At 36.7% G+C, this 18,577-nt stretch overlaps 1 protein-coding gene and 1 pseudogene across 6 annotated transcripts in view; both read right to left on the minus strand.

The window, feature by feature from the left end:
* LOC136034377 (phosphatase and actin regulator 4-like) overlaps positions 1 to 18,577 on the minus strand; it is a 205,137-nt gene that overhangs the window by 124,472 nt on the left and 62,088 nt on the right. For all 6 annotated transcript variants that reach the window (XM_065715525.1, XM_065715524.1, XM_065715523.1 and 3 more), the window contains 2 exons: positions 17,673 to 17,828; positions 12,700 to 12,837 (listed from right to left, as the gene is read on the minus strand). In XM_065715525.1, coding sequence (XP_065571597.1) covers positions 12,700 to 12,837; positions 17,673 to 17,828 — 294 coding nt within the window. The remainder of the gene's footprint in view (positions 1 to 12,699; positions 12,838 to 17,672; positions 17,829 to 18,577) is intronic.
* On the minus strand, positions 2,214 to 8,757 carry LOC136035039 (probable ATP-dependent RNA helicase DDX17; annotated as a pseudogene).

An 18,577-nucleotide genomic window follows, 5' to 3' on the forward strand; every position in this document is an offset into this window, starting at 1 on the left:
TTTTAACTGAAAGTAAGGAGCGACATTAAAACTTAAAACGCACAGAAATTACTTCGTATATGAAAGAGGCTGCTTCCTCATCAACGCCCCGCTCTTTACGCTAAAGTTTTTTACTGTTTTAAAAAGAAGAATTGAGAGAAATAGTCAAACTTTAGCGTAAAGAGCGGGGCGTTGATGAGGAAGCAGCCTCTTTCATATACGAAGTAATTTCTGTGCGTTTTAAGTTTTAATGTCGCTCCTTACTTTCAGTTAAAAAAACTGGTTTTTTTTATTTAATATTCTCATAGATGGTTTCTTTCCAAAAAAGTGAACCAAATGCATTTGACATTATTTTCGTTTATTAAATTCGGCTTTTACTTGGAATTTAACGCACTTTCCATAGCATATTATTACTCCTGTTTACTAGTGTTCTAAATTATACTTAAACAAAGCAATTGCATATTAGAATATATATTATATACTTAAATATATATTAAATACCATTATATATTAGTCATCTTGAAGTAACTCTTCTGGACTTGGTTCAATATAGTGATAACACTTCAATTAACAAGTACACCAATTTCGACGAATTTCGACCAACTTCGACGAAGAAAGTGCAAGTGTAAGAACAACCGTATCCATAGATTTTTTTGTCGGGGAAGGAGGAGAACTCAGAAGAAAATTTTCGATAATGAGCGCAAAAGCTCCACCCTCCCTCCAAATTTAGAATCATTGCCCTAGAATGCCCTACATCGCACTTATTTGTACTTGATAAAAAAAAATATCATTTTTATGCCATATTTTTTTTGTAGCGATTTTTTTAATACATGTCGTCTTTAGGGCAATCTCTGGGATGATAAATCCCCAACTAAAGAAATTCCGTCAAAGTGTAAAAAAAAATAATGAAATTGCTCATCGAGTCAAAACATCAACGTCAAAAGGAAGGCTCATACAAGTGCATCTGAACTTGTCTGAAACAGATCTTAAGGAATCATTGTCGACAGACAAATTATTTTATCTTGACATTAAGGCACTAGCACAAAACGCTAAAGAATAAATCAGTCCCTTTTACCATTGCTTACAAAACTCAATAATAACTGTCTGGAAAGAATTTGTCAATTCTCCGCAGTTTTGTCAAGACTCAAAGGATGCATTTCTTCTTAAGCGTGTATGAAAAGCAACAGAAAAACCATAAATTATGTTCATTTAAACTTTATGGTACATACTTTTCTTAACAAAAAATTGGTTTATCCCTAAATATGGCTAAATGTGAATATTCGTCGTTTAATGGAGCGTTAGGTACAGGTGACTAAACCAACATTTTTTCGTTTTGCTTGTGTTCCTAGTCTCAGGTGGCTTGAGATTTCTGTATGCGATTTAGTTTAAACTTGCGGCAGAAAGCTGTATCTGATATTAACGACAAATAAAAGTAGGTTATGCCAACATAGTTACAAATCATGGCCGTTGTAATAGACATGGTCATGCGAAATTCCAATCGACTTTTTGTGATCATTCAATACTTTCGTGTTTGGACTTCATTTTTTGTTTCGAGAATGTGGTCTGAATCTATTCCATATTCACAATTTTCGGCAATGCAAGTTTCTTCCTTATTTACAACGTTCAAACCAGAATAGAAAAATAATCCCTCAGTTTGAGGCAACTGACAATGTGCGTACTCTCCAACATCATCGATATGAACTTACTTCTAATGTGTGCTTAAGGACGGGCCCTCATCCCCGCCTCAACTGATTGCTTAATGCAGCTTGATATTGTATAGCTATTTATCTGCTATTGTGTAGTAAATTTTCTTTCTTTTTCATTTTTACTCCACTATTTTCCAATATATATATATATATATATATATATATATATATATATATATATATATATATATATATATATATATATATATATATATATATATATATATATATATATATATATATATATATATATGTATATATATATATATATCTATATATATAAAAATAAGTTGTCTGTCTGTGGATCTGTGGATCAGGTGACGTCATGTTTCTGTGTCGGCTGACGTCATGAAATTAGTTGCCAGGTGACGTCATGTTTCTGTGTCGGCTGACGTCATGAAATTAGTTGTCGTCATTTTTGCTTTGACGGTGTTTTATAGACAAAATGAAACATCATAAGGTTCAGCGCTAGGTATTTCAATTCAATTTATTAAAAAAAAAAAAAAAAAAAAAAAAAAAAAAAAAAAAAAAAAAAAAAAAAAAAAAAAAAAAAAAAAATAATAATAAAGATCCTGGAAGTATATCTCATAGCTTTTTACTAGCTGTGTGGAACAAATTTATAAAACTTCTAAAGCTCTGTGAGAGACAAATAGCCTATTTCTTCATTTTGACACTGGCTCTATATATTATAGAACATGTCTTGTCCAGGTCTGTGAAAGTTTACATTATGTAATGTCAACTGAAATGAAAGTCTGTTTCTGAGATGTCAATTAATTCTTCTAGCAGTTTTGTCGGGAAATAAACAATTTATTTACTAATAAACTAGAATAGAATCTACAAAGTCACAATTCCATAGAACATAGATTACTAGACTTTTACTGCGCGTAAAATTACATTAAGAAACCCGAGATGATATAGTTTCTTCCAGGGGCAAAAAAAAAACGCATTATATGGGCATTGCATTGTTCTACTCTCTTCAAAGGTATATTATACACTGTCCATAATAGAAAGACGCAAAACGAAGTTTTATTTGGTGTTTACTGTAAGGCCAATCGGCAGGATAAATTAACTCTAGCCTCATAATTTCTACCTGACAATGTTGACTGATACATAAGCCTCAAAACTAGATTTAAACCACAGGACTTCTACAGAAGTCCGGAACAATCATCAGTTATCTCTGCACATTTTTTTGCAGCTGGTGCTGAGATGTCAAGTAATTGACAATGTTGACTGATACATAAGGTTCAACACCAGATTTAAATCACAGGGCTTCTACAGAAGTCCGGAACTATCATCAGTTATCTCTGCACATTTTTTTTTTGACGAGAAACCCTTGCAGACCTAGCCACCTGAATAAATTGACTTTTGGCTAAGGCTTGACACTATATTTGCATTAAATAAAAAAAGAATTAACTGCAAGTAAGGAGCGACATTAAACCTATGGCATGGTTTCATTACTACGGCAATTACACGAATAGGTACAACTTGGACTGAAGTATAAAATCCAAGCGAGATTAAAGCACTAGCCTGACTCTCGTTAAACAATCAGGAGATTGAAGCATAAAGCTGTTAAATGTAAGTAAATGACAATAAAATAAATGACTATATATTTGGCTTTCGAGGGCTTCCAGACCCTTTTTGACTATATACTTGACTTAATGGGGCTTTCGGGGAGTAATATTTGTTTACCATCGCTCTTTGACATTCCGCCTTCCATAGCTGCCACGCACCCTAAATCCAGTTCTTCCTCCATAACCTCTACTCTTCTGCCATTTTGGCCTGACTTCTTGGCAGCTTCATCATGCAATTTTGGGTACACTTTTGATTTGCTTCATTGAGAACCCCTATTAACTCTTTAGCCTTGCTTCCTTGTGTGGGGTGAAGAAGGTGTGTGCAATCCCAGTCCGGTTGGATCTTCCAGTTCTTCCTATTCTGTGAATGTAATCCTCACTGTTTTGAGGGTAATCATAGTTAATTACATATTTTATGTCGTCGATGTCAAGACCGCGGGCTGCAACATCTGTTGCCACTAATATATTTATCTTGCTGTTTCTGAATTCTTTCAGAGTCCAATTTCGCTCTCTCTGATCTTTGTCCCCATGAATGGACTTTGCTGGATACCCTTCTCCGCGAATACTGTCTGCTATGTCGTCAGCCATTCGTTTTGTTCCTACGAAAATAATTGTCTTGTTTTCCTGCTCTTTGAAGATTTTATTTAAAAGTGCAATTAACTTATTGTATTTCTCTTGTTCTGAGCAAACTTCGACAATTTGTTGAATATTGTGATTGGCCAATAAATCCTTTGAGCCGACGTTCAATTTGATGTGTGAGCCTAAAAAGTCTTTTGCAAGACGTTCAACTTCCTTCGGCCAAGTGGCTGACCACATCAGAATTTGACTTTCATCGCGAATTTGTCGAAGAATTTTCTTGATTTGTGGTTCGAAGCCCATATCAAGCATCCTATCTGCTTCGTCCAGAACGACGTAAGTACATCGCCTAAGGCTCGTTTGTTTTGTTTCTAAAAATTCAATAATTCTCCCAGGAGTAGCGATGCAAAGCTCAGATCCTTGTTGCAAGCTTCTTATTTTCTGCCACTTTGGAGACCCACCGACGACGCATATGCTTTTTATGCGAGATGATGCTCCATGTTTGTCTGCCACAACTTTGATCTGTTGTGCTAATTCTCTAGTTGGAGCCAAAATCAAAGCTATGGGTCCATCTCCTTTGCCTTTGATTTGCCTTGCTTTTACCCTGATTTGTCTTGTTTTTAATGTGGACGATCGATGGCAGTATATAGGCCAGCGTTTTACCTGATCCAGTTGATGCGACGCCTACCATATTTCTACCAGATAAGGCAATTGGCCAACCTTGTGCTTGGATCGGAGTGTGACTATGTAATCCTTGTAATGTCAACTGAGATTTTAAATTATCAGGAAAACTAGCTTCTTCGAATGACATGATTGGATGAGGGACATCTAATCCTTCAACTAGAATTTCTTTAGAATTACAATAGCTGTCTACTTCTTCCTTGGATCTTTTTACGACAGTAGGATGGGGATTATAAAAATTATTTTGTAATGGCTGTTGTTGATAAGTGCCATGACGTCCTTGGTTCGAAAGGGTAGCACCTGAATTTTTAGACTCTTCGAATCCGCTGTTGTGTTCATGATTACGACGAAAGTATTGCTTGGGATTACTATCTCGTCTTATACCGTGTTGGTTGGAATCACTGGCAAACTTGCTGCTAAAATTGTTGAATTTTTTTTCGCGTGCTTCTAGGCGACCAGTATCCTGTTCTCGCGTAGGCTTGTAAAAAGTTTTATTAGAGTTTCGAGATCCTTCAAACCAGTCCTTGTGAACAATACGATGGCAAGGTAAGCACTCTGTCGTGCCACCTTGGTTGGAATCACTGGCAAATTTGCTACTAGAACTGTTGAATTTTTTTTCGCGTGCTTCTAGGCGACCAGTATTCTGTTCTCTGGTTATTGATGTCTTCTAGGTAATATGGTAGTATGATCTTGGTAATCCGATTTCAGCTGCAACAACCCGTCCTAGGGTTCAGATTATAATACCAGAGTTTATGTGAATATGTCTCCGTAATCACCCGAAAAAGAAGAATAAGTAAAAGAAAGAACATCTGGATCTACAAAATTGGGCAACAGGCTCACCGAAAACTTCTTACAAACGAGATTGATTAGCTAGATAAAAGATACAACGGATAGAACTAATCCGTTTGATGATAAGGTTTCAAAGGCAGTATATTTGGAAAAATATTAATATGGAACATATTATGAAGTGTAATGGACCCCTATTTTTCTCGTTTTTCGTATGTTAAAAACGAATACGGATTAATTAAAAAAATATCTGCTCAAAGTAAAGAGCAAATTTTACGCTTAAAACGAGTAAAAGTTTTAAAGCTCCATGATAAATTATAGTCTTTTTCAAATTATTAGGGGGCAACTGCCCAATTACCTCCACTCCTCACGTAGCCAACGTGCCGAACGAGGTTTATAGTTTTTCTGCATCCGCTTGTTTACGCAAATAATTATATTTTACCTTATCTAAGGTAAGGTCACCTTACCTAAGGATTTTTACAGTGAACTTGGAATCAAGTGAAAATTATAAGACTTGGATTCAAACCGGAGCTAATGTAACTGAGGCGATATTTAGTGTCTTTTACACAAAAAAAAACGCAACATAAAGATTTAATTTTTAAAACTTCCAATGTTTAAAGCTTTCCAAAACAAAAAGCTTTATGAGTCTATTGCTCTTTGGGGACCTCCCCCAGGCCACTCAGCGTGTCCCCTGGTGGCGATAGGGGAACGCCTTGCAGATATGTAGGTTACCTCTATAGTAGACACAGACCAAGGGGGGACCTTTCCCCTGAGGGGACCATAATAGAAATTGGGGCATCCTCGCCCGGGGCCCTAAATACAGGTGGAGGAGGAAGAAGACCCCTAAAATATACACTCAACAGCGACCACCGACGAGCCCACACGTTCCATGAGTTACAATAATAAGTTAAATTGTATGATGACACAGAATACCATCATGGGATGATCCTCTATAAGAGGTCAACTGCGACAGGGCGTAAGATCCAGATATATGGACAACGGCCTCTGTAAATGGCTGCCTCGACCCTTTTGGGGTCAGGGCTGCCAAATTTTTTTAAGGAGTGTGTCATATTTTTTCCGAAAATGTGCTTTTTGTGTCATCTCAGATTCCATAATGTAGTCGCTACAAAAATTTTTTCGCTACAAATGGTACTACAATTGTCAAATCTTTATTTAGAGTTTTGAATATATAATCTTTTCCAAATCAGTTCAAAAAGGAGTAACTTAACCTTATCCTATGATCTTGTGATCATGACGTTTTTATGACGTCATGAAATAAATAGGAACATTCGATTAAATTAATGTCACACACTATGAATTTGTGCCTGGGCGGAAAACGAGGCTAGTTTACATTTATAAAAGTTCTAGGGACAATCAATTCCGACAGTAAATTGAAAATAGACTTCTCGCGTGATGTCATGGATTTACGTAATCAGCTTTATCGGCTAAGCTTTAGTTGACACCTTTGAAAATGGAAAAATACAAGACCTGAATTCAGTTAAGAAGAAATTCGTAAAAATGAATATAACACCTGGACACGCTTCTTTTCGTTTTAATATGCTTTGTGCTTACTTTTCTTCTCTTGTACAGTATTTCACTTTAACTCGGTAATGGGAATTTAGTTCCTAGACAAAACAATTCCAACTATCTTGTTACAATCGTACTTCTAATGAATCTAGCGGCAGAGGAAAAATCTAAGCCAAAATCAATATCACATTTGTACTAAAAATCACAGATGAATATCAGATATATAAGTGCTGAACAACTTGGTAACCTCTCAGACACAGACCCCCTTCCCCAGAACTTCAAGTATCTTCGACCCTCATTATATCTAGGGCTCATTGGTCTCTTATTCTTTCTCCTTGTACCAGGCCATAAAGTTAATCCGTATATCGTAAGGAATTTCCCAGTCATGCACGGTTCCTGAGGTACGAGAGACCAGCTGCTTTGCATGCATCAGGGAGTTTATCGTGTCGAGAAGTAGACTGTTCCTGAGTTTCGTCTTTATTTTGATAGAACTGAAAATTGACGTTCTGCAATTGCACTGGAATGCGGAAAGGCACACAGATTCAACATGAAAAAGGACAGCTCTTCGAACTGTGGCTTGCCTTGAGCATCTTTCATATTCAATAACGTCTTCCAAAAGATCTAAGGATACATTTCAGATCCCATGGTTCTGATAGTGTCGACCCTGTGCTCACTCACCAAGATCCATCGAGTCTCTATTACATTCCTTGACCTTCCCACTTCACCTTCATATTTCCCAAGTAAGCTGCTGAACCAACCAGTCAGTCCCACTAGAGTGTCAACTCTTCCACTCAAAGCCGTCACAGGGTCTAACCAAGCCAGAGCTTTTAAAGTAGGATCAGAATGATCAATTCTTTTCCTTGTTTGTGTGATAATTTCTACAAGGAAGTTCAGGCAGTTCAACCTAAACTGTTTGAGACCACTCGAGGGTATCACAGGGTATCACATCCTTGTATTTCAGCAAGTGTACTTCGGCATTTGGGCCACAAGATATCTTGGAGATTTCCTTGAAGCAGCCTGAGATCATGGATATGACAGAAGCATCGTCATTCTCTAAGATGTCAATTTTGATAGAAGACTTCATGATAGACTTCATGGTTGCCCTTGAGCTGGAAAGGAGTCTGTGAATGCGAGTGTCACTACTCTGAAACTCCAAATTCAAGCAATTGATTTTGTTGAGCGTAAATGCAAGGAAATAAAAGTATGCCTTAGTCAATGGCTCCTCTATGTTTGACAAGATTTTGGTAGCTTTATCTCAAGAACTCTTGTCCCCAGCTGCATCTCCAAGACTCGAAGACCGTGATTGGTGAAAAACATCACAAGGGCATTCCATCCCTCAAGAACACGACAATTTATTTGTTCCATCGAAGGCCACCGAGTATTTACTATTTGAAAAGCAGTGTTCAAATCTAAGTAACTAAGTACCTAAATAACCATAATAAGCTTATCCCTAATCTATAGGAGGGGTACCTGACCTCGTTTTTACACTATCTCGATTTTTGCCGTGAAAACGTTAAAATAAAATGTATAAGCTGTCCTGACAGTCCAGAGATATAACTTTTCTCAAAGTCATGTGACCAAAGATATTCAAATTTTGTGCCTTTTCTCGATTTAATAGATGTTTTAAAAAGCTGTTTTCTGGCTATTGACTTTGTTTACTCTTCCTTTTTCATAATTTTTAAGTGAAACAACGTAAGGTTAGAATGAAGTGATTTTGTTTGAAAATAAAAATATGTTCAATTATGAATATTGAAGTTATATTTGTTTATTATATATAATTATATATATTATATTTATCACTACATTTTACTAAATTAATACTATACATTTACTATTATATATGACTATATATATTATATATTATGTAAACCATTCGACCAGCTTCAATCTAGTATTTTTGTCGTACCTGTTGGTGCCTTTTTAAGCCACATGGATTATTCTGAAGGAAAGACTTCTTTGGAAATTTGTAATCTTGTCCGAGGTTGGATACCCCCCTCCTGTGCTCCTGAAAATGGGAGTTACTGCTTATCCATACAGCTTTGGTAAACTACATGCTGTTTAATTTTTACTATTAAGTACGTATCAGCTGGCTAAATCACATACTCAATCAAGAAGCCAATTAAGTTCAGAGACCTACGCTCTACCGACTGAGCCACCAAGGCTTCAATTAAGTTCAGATATTCAGCATGTATTTGAAATTTACACCTCTGGCCGTTTTCTTCACGTCGTTTAAATTTTAAATATAGTAGTGGCATCTGCATCCTGTGTTCTGCACTCTCTGTGTACTACTGCCACCGATAGGTAGCGCTATTCCCTTCCGTTAATTTGCAGCTTTTCTAGCGGTAGAGAATTGAAATTTTACTTTTCTATTATTATCATTTAAAAAATAAGACTAGATGACCAAAATGTGTCATTTCTATTGAAAAATGTGTCATTTTAGTCGATTTTGTCTTCTTTTCGACTGAATGTGTCATTGTGTTACGCATCATCAAATTGTTTCATTTTGAAACAAAATGTGTCAGTTTGGCATCCCTGTTCGGGGTACCTAAAAGACTGGGGACCTTGCGGTCAACTCTATTCCCACTTGAGGAGTGGCGCCCCTCGAGGAAATTATAGTATAGTAAACGACACAGCATTCGCAAAAGATTTCGATTAATGGATAATTCTTCTGGGCTTGGTCTGTTGTGACAGACGTTTTCGGGCTGAAATTTCTCTTCCTAGCTAATTTATCTACTATGGGTTGCCTCCCCATAGTAACATGGAAATTGTTGGCATGATTATATAATGAGTCGGAGTTAATAGGCTTGGAACTGTCTGTGCACGATTTTGACTCTTGTTGATAGAAGAGCATCGCCAAGTGAGGAAAACCATGTTGTGACCAAGATGGGTCCAGTATTGCACAAAGCCTCCATTCCTACTGGACGTCCCAGGAGTCGAACTGGGTTTATTAGGAGTTTCAAAAACTCATATCCCAGGGATAGGAGGCTTGAAATTAGGTGATATAGAAGTTCTTTACTTAGACAGGAAGGATGGGGTACATAAACAGGGAGTAGGGTTCACAATGAGTAAGGATGCTGAAAGTCTTTTTTAGGCTGAGAAGGTATTAATAATAGAATACCAATTGCTCATTTTATGACTAAAAAAGTTCAGGATATCAGTTATAGTAGTATATGCCCCTGTTAAACCGACTGACGAAGATACTAGTGACTCAGCTGAATTTTACTCACAGTTACAGGAGAAATAGACACGGTCCCAGGTAGAAGTATGGTGTTTTTTGCTAGGAGATTTTAACGTTCAGGTGGGTAGATATAGGGATAGATGGCATCCTAGCCTAGGTAAATTTGGTGTAAGAAAAGAAAACAGTAATGGCTACAAACTTTCTTCAATTGGCAGGTATAACAATCTAGTTAAACACCTACACGGTGTTAGGTCATAAAATGGCCCATAAGTTAAGATGGCACTCACATGATGGTTAGACAGCAAACCTTATTGATTATGTTTTAGTAAACCAAATACTGGAAGGATCAATACAAGATACTAGGGTATATAGGAGTGCTGTTATTGATGTTAAAAGTAAAGATCATCATCTAGTAGTGTCTAAGGTTAATTTAAAGCTGAAATTTTGGAAGGGTAACTACCACCTGGGAAGTTATGATATTGACAGACTCCAACATGAGAATTTGAGAGAAACTTTCCAGGAGCAGTTGAATTCTAAACTGGAGAGTTTAAAATTTGACCATGAGGAAGGTGGCTGGAATAATTTTAGAAAAATAATTTGTGAAGTTGCTTATGGTGTCTTAGAAAAAGCTTCATGTTTAATAGAGAGGAGAAGGGGTTTGTACAAGAATTATCTGAGAGATAGATCATATGAAAACAAGAGGGATGTAAAGAAAGTGGAGAAAGCATTAAAATATGAAATAAGGAGGTGTGAAGTGGAGGCCATGGATGAAATTGCTGATGATCTGGAATATGCAACTAGACGGCATAATAGTAAAATATTTTACTGGCATGTTAATAGCATGAGAGGGAGTAGTCAATCCGGACTTGTCCCAGTTATAGGTAGGAACGGGGCCACAATTAGTGACAAGGAGAGAGCTAAAGAGAGAAGGACGGACCATTTTGAGAATGTGCTAAACCAACATAAAGTAGCGGGAAAAGATATAGAGGAAAATGAAAAAGTTTGTGATACCTTGGATGTGAAGGAAGAGTTGTTTTGTGAGAAAGATTTAGCTACAAAAATAAAAGGATTAAAAAATATCAAGGCTCCGGGTGCTGATAGTGGGTTGAATGAGTTTCTTAAATATGGTAGCTCCGAGGTTAGAAATAAGTTACTGAAGATTATGAATATGATTTTTGAAAAAGGGGAAGTACCTAACGATTTTAGGAAAACCTTAATTAAACCACTGTAGAAGAAAGGTGATAAGAGTAAGTGTCGTAATTATCGAGGCATTAGTCTTGTCTCTGTAGGTTGATAGATACTTATTAGACTGATAGATGCTATAGACAAAGTTTTAAGAGAAGAACAGTGCGGTTTTAGAAAAGGTAGAGGATATGTTGACTAAACTTTCACCCTTAGGTTAATAATTGAGGAGTGCTTTAGTTGTCAAACACATTTGGTCTTAAGCTTAATAGATTATGAGGAAGCGTTTGATTCTGTTGATAGAAGAGCTTTAGCAAAGCTCTTATCCTTATATGGTTTACCAGAAGAATACATTTAAGTGATTAGTGCTATGTATGAGAATAATACTGCTGCGGTTAACGTAGGAAGTGAGGTCAGTAGCTGGCTTTGTATTAAATCAGGAATTAAGCAAGGTTGTGCTTTATCCCCGTTATATAGATCATTTTGATGGACTGTGTATTAAGGAGCACAGGAAAGGAAATGGGAGACCACGGAATCTAACGGGGAGGAAAAACTCTCCTTGACTTAGAGTATGCTGATGATTTAAGCATCCTAGATGAAAGTGTCAGCAAAGTGAATGAACTTTTAGAGGTTTTGTGAATTCAGGATGCTAGAATAGGTTTGAAAATTAACGTTAAGAAGACTAGGTCACTAAGGCTAGGAATAAGTGAAGATGAAAAGGTGACGTTGGGTAAAGAAAGGATTGAACAGATGGGCAGCTTCACTTAAATTGGTAGTATTACTAGTAAAGACGGTGGGAGCAGTGAAAATGTTAAAAGTAGAATAGCCAAGGCTCAGGGTGTTTTTCACAATTAAAAAAAGTTTGGAAAAATAGGAAGATAAGTCCGCAAAGCAAGATTAGAATATTGGAAGGTACAGTGATGGCAGTTGTCAAATATGGCTCTGAAGCATGGGCACTCCGAAAAGCGGATGAAGATTTACTAGATGTTTTCCAGAGAAATAGCCTCTGGATTGTTCTGGGTACCCGGCTGACTGATAGTATATCAAACAGTAGGCTGTACCAAGTCTGGTTCAATCCCGCTTTCTAGGGCTATAATGAAGAAGAGTTGAGGTGATAAGGACACGTTCAGCGGAAGAAGGATGACAGATTGCCGAAGATCGTCCTTTTCGGCCAACCCTCTAGGGCTAAACGGATAGCAGGTCGTCCTTGTCTGGGGTGGGAAGATATCATAAAGAAAGATTTAAAGGAAATGGGAACTTCTTAGGAGGGTGTAAAAAGGGAGGCTTTGAATAGATTGGGATGGAGGAGGAACGTGCATAGCTGTGTTGGTCTCAGGCGGCTTCGTGCTCTGGTGAGTTGTTTGCAGTAGTAGTGTATATTTGTCTCTCTTTTCGTTAGGAAAATTATACCTTAACTCTTCCTGCACCTTTCCTTTGGTCACATTTACCACACATCATTTAGCTTACTTAAGTAGAATTATATAAATAAAAGTAATAAATAGTTTTTCCTTACTCAAAGTTGAATGATGATACGCAGGATTAGATGTTGCCTGGGGTTTATCGGGAGCAGTATTTGGCGAGTCCGTCCGAGATGAATATACAGTTTGATCACTTTGATCGTTATCACAGTCAGTTTTGCTCCGCCTTGATTCTAAACAAAAAAAAAGAGAGATGAATTAATGCATGTTTAATAAAGATTTAATAAGTTAAATATGCCTAAACGTTCTGTAAGCGTGCTCAACTCTTCTAGGGCACGCCCTCCAATCCTTAGTGTTGTTACTAGTTTCCAAAAAGGCGCTTCAAAATTCGCACCCACAAATTCGACCACAGCTTAAATACCAATATACAGTTATGAAAACTCGATTTATTTTTGGGACACAGTGCGCGGTAGCGATGCCAGCGGCTGGAGACAGGAAACTGGTATTGGTATCTAATTGTAACAGGAAACTGGTATTGGTATCTAAGCTGTGTATGCAACAAAAGAAAATTGCGTTCCCGCCTATCGTGTTGTAGTACGATCTACGCGTCGGAGCGCGGGCTGGGAGGAGGCGCCAAGTTCAAAGCTCCGTACCAAAAGCTTCTCATGGGCAAGATAGAAGTTTTCATAACTGTATTGGTATCTAAGCTGTGGCGTAGACAATAGAGCTTTCAAAATAGCTTCTGTCGCACCCTCAAAGCCTGGATTAAAGCAAAGAACTGGTCAAGTTGCAGCTAAACGTCCTTATAGCCGCACACACAGTTTTAGGGAAGGGGACGAGTCTGACGATTTTCCACTAGAGGTAGGAGGAGGGGTCAAAAAGACGAAATTTGACAATATTGGTCAGAATCTTCCATGTTTTCGGGTCAGATAGACCAATCAAGCCAATTTTAGAAGGTAGTTCCTCCCTGTTTCGACATATGAATAGCAACGGACTCCGAAGTTATAACAGCTTAACTTCTGACAATGGTATCAAAAAGAAACAGAGAACTTGCTAGTTAATATATGTTTTAACTCAAATACTTGTGATTTTTTTACAGGCTTAATATTTCTCACAAATTAACCAATCAGGTTTTAAAAAGGCTGAATTACCTATTATCTCCAGAAACTAAATGCCCTTTTCTGTAGCTGCTTTATTTATTTCTGCCTTTTAGCAGTAGATAAAAGTTGTTTAATAGCTTTCGTTTCGACCTTAGCTTCCTGTTGGCTCTTTTTGAACATTAATATTTCTTTATTTTGTGTTTCAAATACAAATCTTTGAATCATGATCAGATTGTCGCACAGTATAACTTACAAACTGATTTTAAAAGGCGGGCACCTTTTCTCTAAAGAAATAAGTATTAATTTGACTGACTAGCAAAATTTTTCACAAAAATATACTAGTGACATATCAACAAAGAAGTGTAGAACCATAATTTTCCTTTGTTCTTTTCGGAAGTAGCTTAATGTCTTTAGATTACTGTGACCGAACTACTTCATAAACAACTTGTTCAAGGAGGCACACTCGTGCCTCTTTAAAGAGGCGAACCACGACAATGTTAAGCGATCTTCGGTTCCAGTGGTTGCAGAGGGATGGGGAGCCTGAAATTGTTTTGTTAATTAAAAGAGGGCCTTTCCGAAGCCAAGAGCGGGGGGTTAGCAACAAAAAACCTGTACAAAAGAGTCTTTAAAAGCGGGGGGTTTGGGGGCGGCAGCCTCCAACTGCCTCTCCTAATTCCTGTACGTTTTAAGGTTCGACTTTGGGACGCAGCCTCTTTAACTCTTTAAGAAAACGAAGTTTTTTCATATTATTCTAGCTAAGCCGTCCTCTGCCAAACCCTAGCATCTGCATTTTTACGAGTTCAGTTGTCAAAAAAGTCAAACAAAAGTGATTTATTCTATTTTCGGTCTTTCAGAAAAGTTCCTTCTCATCCCGTCCTCACCAGTAAGTTTCTATTGTACGTAGATACTTGATTTTGTAACTATAGTACGTTCTTATTCTGATTTTGGCTGTGAAAGACTGGCGAAACTTGTTACTACCCTGTAGATACTAAGACATATCTCAGACACTATATCAGAAGAAAATTCTAATTGCACCAGTGGAGTCACAGTATCGAGGTTAGGGGAGGCTAACTAAAAGTTTTGACAGACGACAGTTGATCCGTGACTCGCCATAGAAAACGAGTTTAGACTCTAGATAATCTAAACTAATTTACAGCTGAAATGATGTAATGTAATGTAAATGAAAAAATGTAATAATGTACGAAGGAAGTGATTTCACTTGAAGAGATGATTTAATGATGAAATTTGGGGAAAAGCTATTAGTAAAGGAGAAACAGCAATCAGTTTTCCCACTATCTGCACGGATCAGCAGAATCACTAGGCATCACAATAAACTACGATCCGTTATGTGTCGCAGGAACAAATTTGTAAACTTCTTCGTGCCATATTTTGCAATATCGCCATATCCGTGACTCGCCATAGAAAACGAGTTTAGACTCTAGATAATCTAAACTAATTTACACCTGAAATGATCTAATGTAGTGTAAATGAAAAAATGTAATAATGTAATGTAAAAATGTAATGTAAATGTAATGTAAAAATGTAATGTAAATGATGTAATGTAAATGACAAATGACGTAATGGTCAGCTTTAATAGCTCAGTCAAAAGTAAATTACTTTCTGAAATATTAGGCAAGTAAAAACAACAGAAAGTAACTAAAGAACGAAGAATTAAAAGCAAAGAAAGTAAAAGCGAGGAAAGAGAACAGAGGAAGGCTCAAGTCAAAGAACAAAGATCAAGTAAAAAGAACAAAAGGTTTATAAAAAGTTACTGAGTCACATCATTTTTTACAAATGAACTTTCTGTTTTTTTCTGTAGCGTTAGCTTCGCGTCTTCACTGATTTTTGAAGACGAGCTACTTTGTAAACTAATTGTTTGTTGCTGATGTCTTGCAACAGACAACATGTTTAGCCACTAGACAATCAAAAGTAATTTACTGCTGAACTGGTTAATGTGAAGGAAAACTTGGTGAACTGCGTGGTTAGTGCTACTTATTAATATTCAAGGCGTCTTTAGCATAGCCTACAAGATGGTTCAAATGCTAGTGTTTGCCAAGAATGCTCTTCCAGCAGTTGAATAGCCAAAAACTTTTGATTTCTTGCCACTTTGTGCGTTGGCAATAAATCATTATATTCATTAAAGCTTAACTACAGAGTGTAATATTACCTAGGTGATTTCATTTCATTTCCTATTGTTTTGCATGAAAAAAGCCGCCACCCAGATTTATGCATATTTTAGTGGAAAAAAAAAACATAAATCTTTTTTAGGTCTAGGCTGAAAGAGACATATCCTAAAGATATAGCCTTAGAGGGTTTTCACTCATATTCTAGGCCTTTCTTTGTTTGGGTTGTTACTGATGAAGTAAGTTTCAAAACTCCAGATTACCATGTTTTCATCATTCATTATTGAATTCATCATTCAACATTCCGAAAAAAAAAGAATAAGGCATTGGACTTTACAGTCCCTACCCGACGTTACAGTGCTGATCTCGATTTCTTGGTCCTTCGGCCAGGAATTCCAAAAAGGGGAGGGGTAGCCACCCTGAGCTTTCCCACATCCGTCCTAATTACGTTCCCCAGATATTCTCTAGATACCCAATTTGAGCTGGGTCGACTCTGGCTGAGCTTACAGAGACACGCCATTTACCCCCGTTTCAAACTAAACAACCTAACAACAATCCGACATTAGTAGAAAATTACAATTTTTATAAAATATTCAAAATTTGAACATCTGATATAAAATCACTTTGAGGAGTTCCCTGAGAATTTATTTAGTTGACAGCAAGATTATTTTTTTTGCGAACTGCAGGGGGCGCTCAATCATTTGATGATTTCCCTTTGAGCCTCGGAACATTATTCTGCACAACTATCAAATTTATGAGCAGTTGTCCATATTTGTTTAACCTCTGCCTACCTACTTTATATTAGCAGTTTTAGGGGAGGGTCAGAGGAGGCACTTGCCCCAAGCGCAAAAATTTTAGGGCCGGTACATTTCAAACACATAATATAACGGTTATCATCATTTTGTAATTTTTGAAATTTTATTAATAAAATAGAGGGCGCAGTTAATAAATTGAAATAATTAATAATAATTAAATCACTTAAATAGTAAATTCAACAATAATTATTGGTTAATTACTAAATTGAAAATATTTTTTCAATAAATGAAAATGTTGTTAACATTTGACCTGAAAATTCAGTGGGAAACAAGAGGGGGACGCTTTCGACCCGGCGGGGTAAACGATTTTGCCCCGAGTGCAAGATAGTTAAGAACTGTCACTGCAACTTTAAAACAACTCTGAGGAGTCCCGTGTGATTTTATGCTATTGAAAGCAAGTTTGTGTATGGCCGCCTTCAGTGCGTTCTCAATTATTTGATGATATTCAGCGAATCATGGAAGTCCTAGAACATTTCCAATTGTACGAACAGTTTGCCAACACGACGGAAAATCCGTCTTGGACGCAGTAATAAAAAAAGGTATGGACGCAGTAATTATGGTACAATTACGAGAACTCAGGGGTCAGGGGGTGATTCCCCCTCTACATACTGATCTGGAATACTTCCCATATAAAATTCAACAATTTAGGCGAAAAAATGCACTTTCGAGGCGTCAGATATCGTCGCAGCTTTGAAAGCCTAGTTTCCCAAAGTTAGATTCCAAATTCATAATCGGCTAGAAATTTCTACAAGAAAAATTGAATTAACAACTGAGTAAACTAATAGGATTATCAAAACGTTTATTCTTTCCAAACGAATGACGTTCTTTCCAGAAGGATCTTCTTACACTTGTCAGATTTTACTTTCCATACAGAATAGCGTTAGTTGCTTACAACGTTGGTCTTTTCAAATGAACAATGTTGTGCTGACTCCCTTAGTCAGAATTTATATTTGCATACAAAAAGATCTAACTATTTCAACGACCAACTCTACAGAAATTCAGATATCAGCATTATTTATAAGACGCTTACCCGGCAGTGGTGGAAGAACAGGTGCTGTTAAAGCTGGGGGTAGGTTATTCGACGTTGGCACACTAGAATTGGTTGGAGTTGGTGTTTCAGGTAATAAAATTCCCTTTTGTATCAACTCTTCTCGAGGTACACGAACAGAGATCTTTCTCTCTAAAGCTGAAAATACAAAAGATTGTAAAAAAAAAAAAAAAAAAAAAAAAAGAAAAAAAAAGGGTAAATTTTCTGATTAACTAGCTAAGAAACAGACTTACGTTTAGCATCAGACTTTCATCCTGAATCCAAATATAGTCTCCATTTGCGTCGCAAATGAACTTTACCCACCCCCCTTCCCCTTTAATGGTCAAATATATAGTCGTAACTGCATATATACAGGGTGGGCCAAAAGTCACTGACCCATTTCAATTTTAAATATCTTTTTTATTTTTTAATATTTTTTTTCTTAATATTTTTATTTTTTCAGTTCCTGGAAATTGATTATGGAGAAATTCAGCACCGTACAACGTACGGTATATAACGTGGTACGGTATACGTACAACGTACGTGATAGAAAATCAATTTCCATAGCCCTGACTTTATGATACTAAAATTTCATGCATACGAATATTAAAATAAAAAAGCTATCTAAAATTGAAATGCGTCAGTGACTTTTGACCCACCCTGTACAAATGAAACCATTAAATCAAATTAATGCAACCATTAAATGCAACCATGTATGTAGGGATATATAATGATTATAACCTCAAGAAAATCTCAAAACTGTAACAGTTTTCCTGCAACAGAATAAAACAAATTACCACGAAATCAAAAAGTAAATTTTCAAGTTAAAACGGGGAGGGGGAGTAGCTACCATTAATTAGAATTTAGTGGCTATTGTAGCTAACTTAAATGAAAACAACTGTAGTTTT

This window comes from Artemia franciscana, chromosome 13 (assembly GCF_032884065.1).
Source record: "Artemia franciscana chromosome 13, ASM3288406v1, whole genome shotgun sequence".
NCBI lineage: Eukaryota > Metazoa > Arthropoda > Branchiopoda > Anostraca > Artemiidae > Artemia > Artemia franciscana.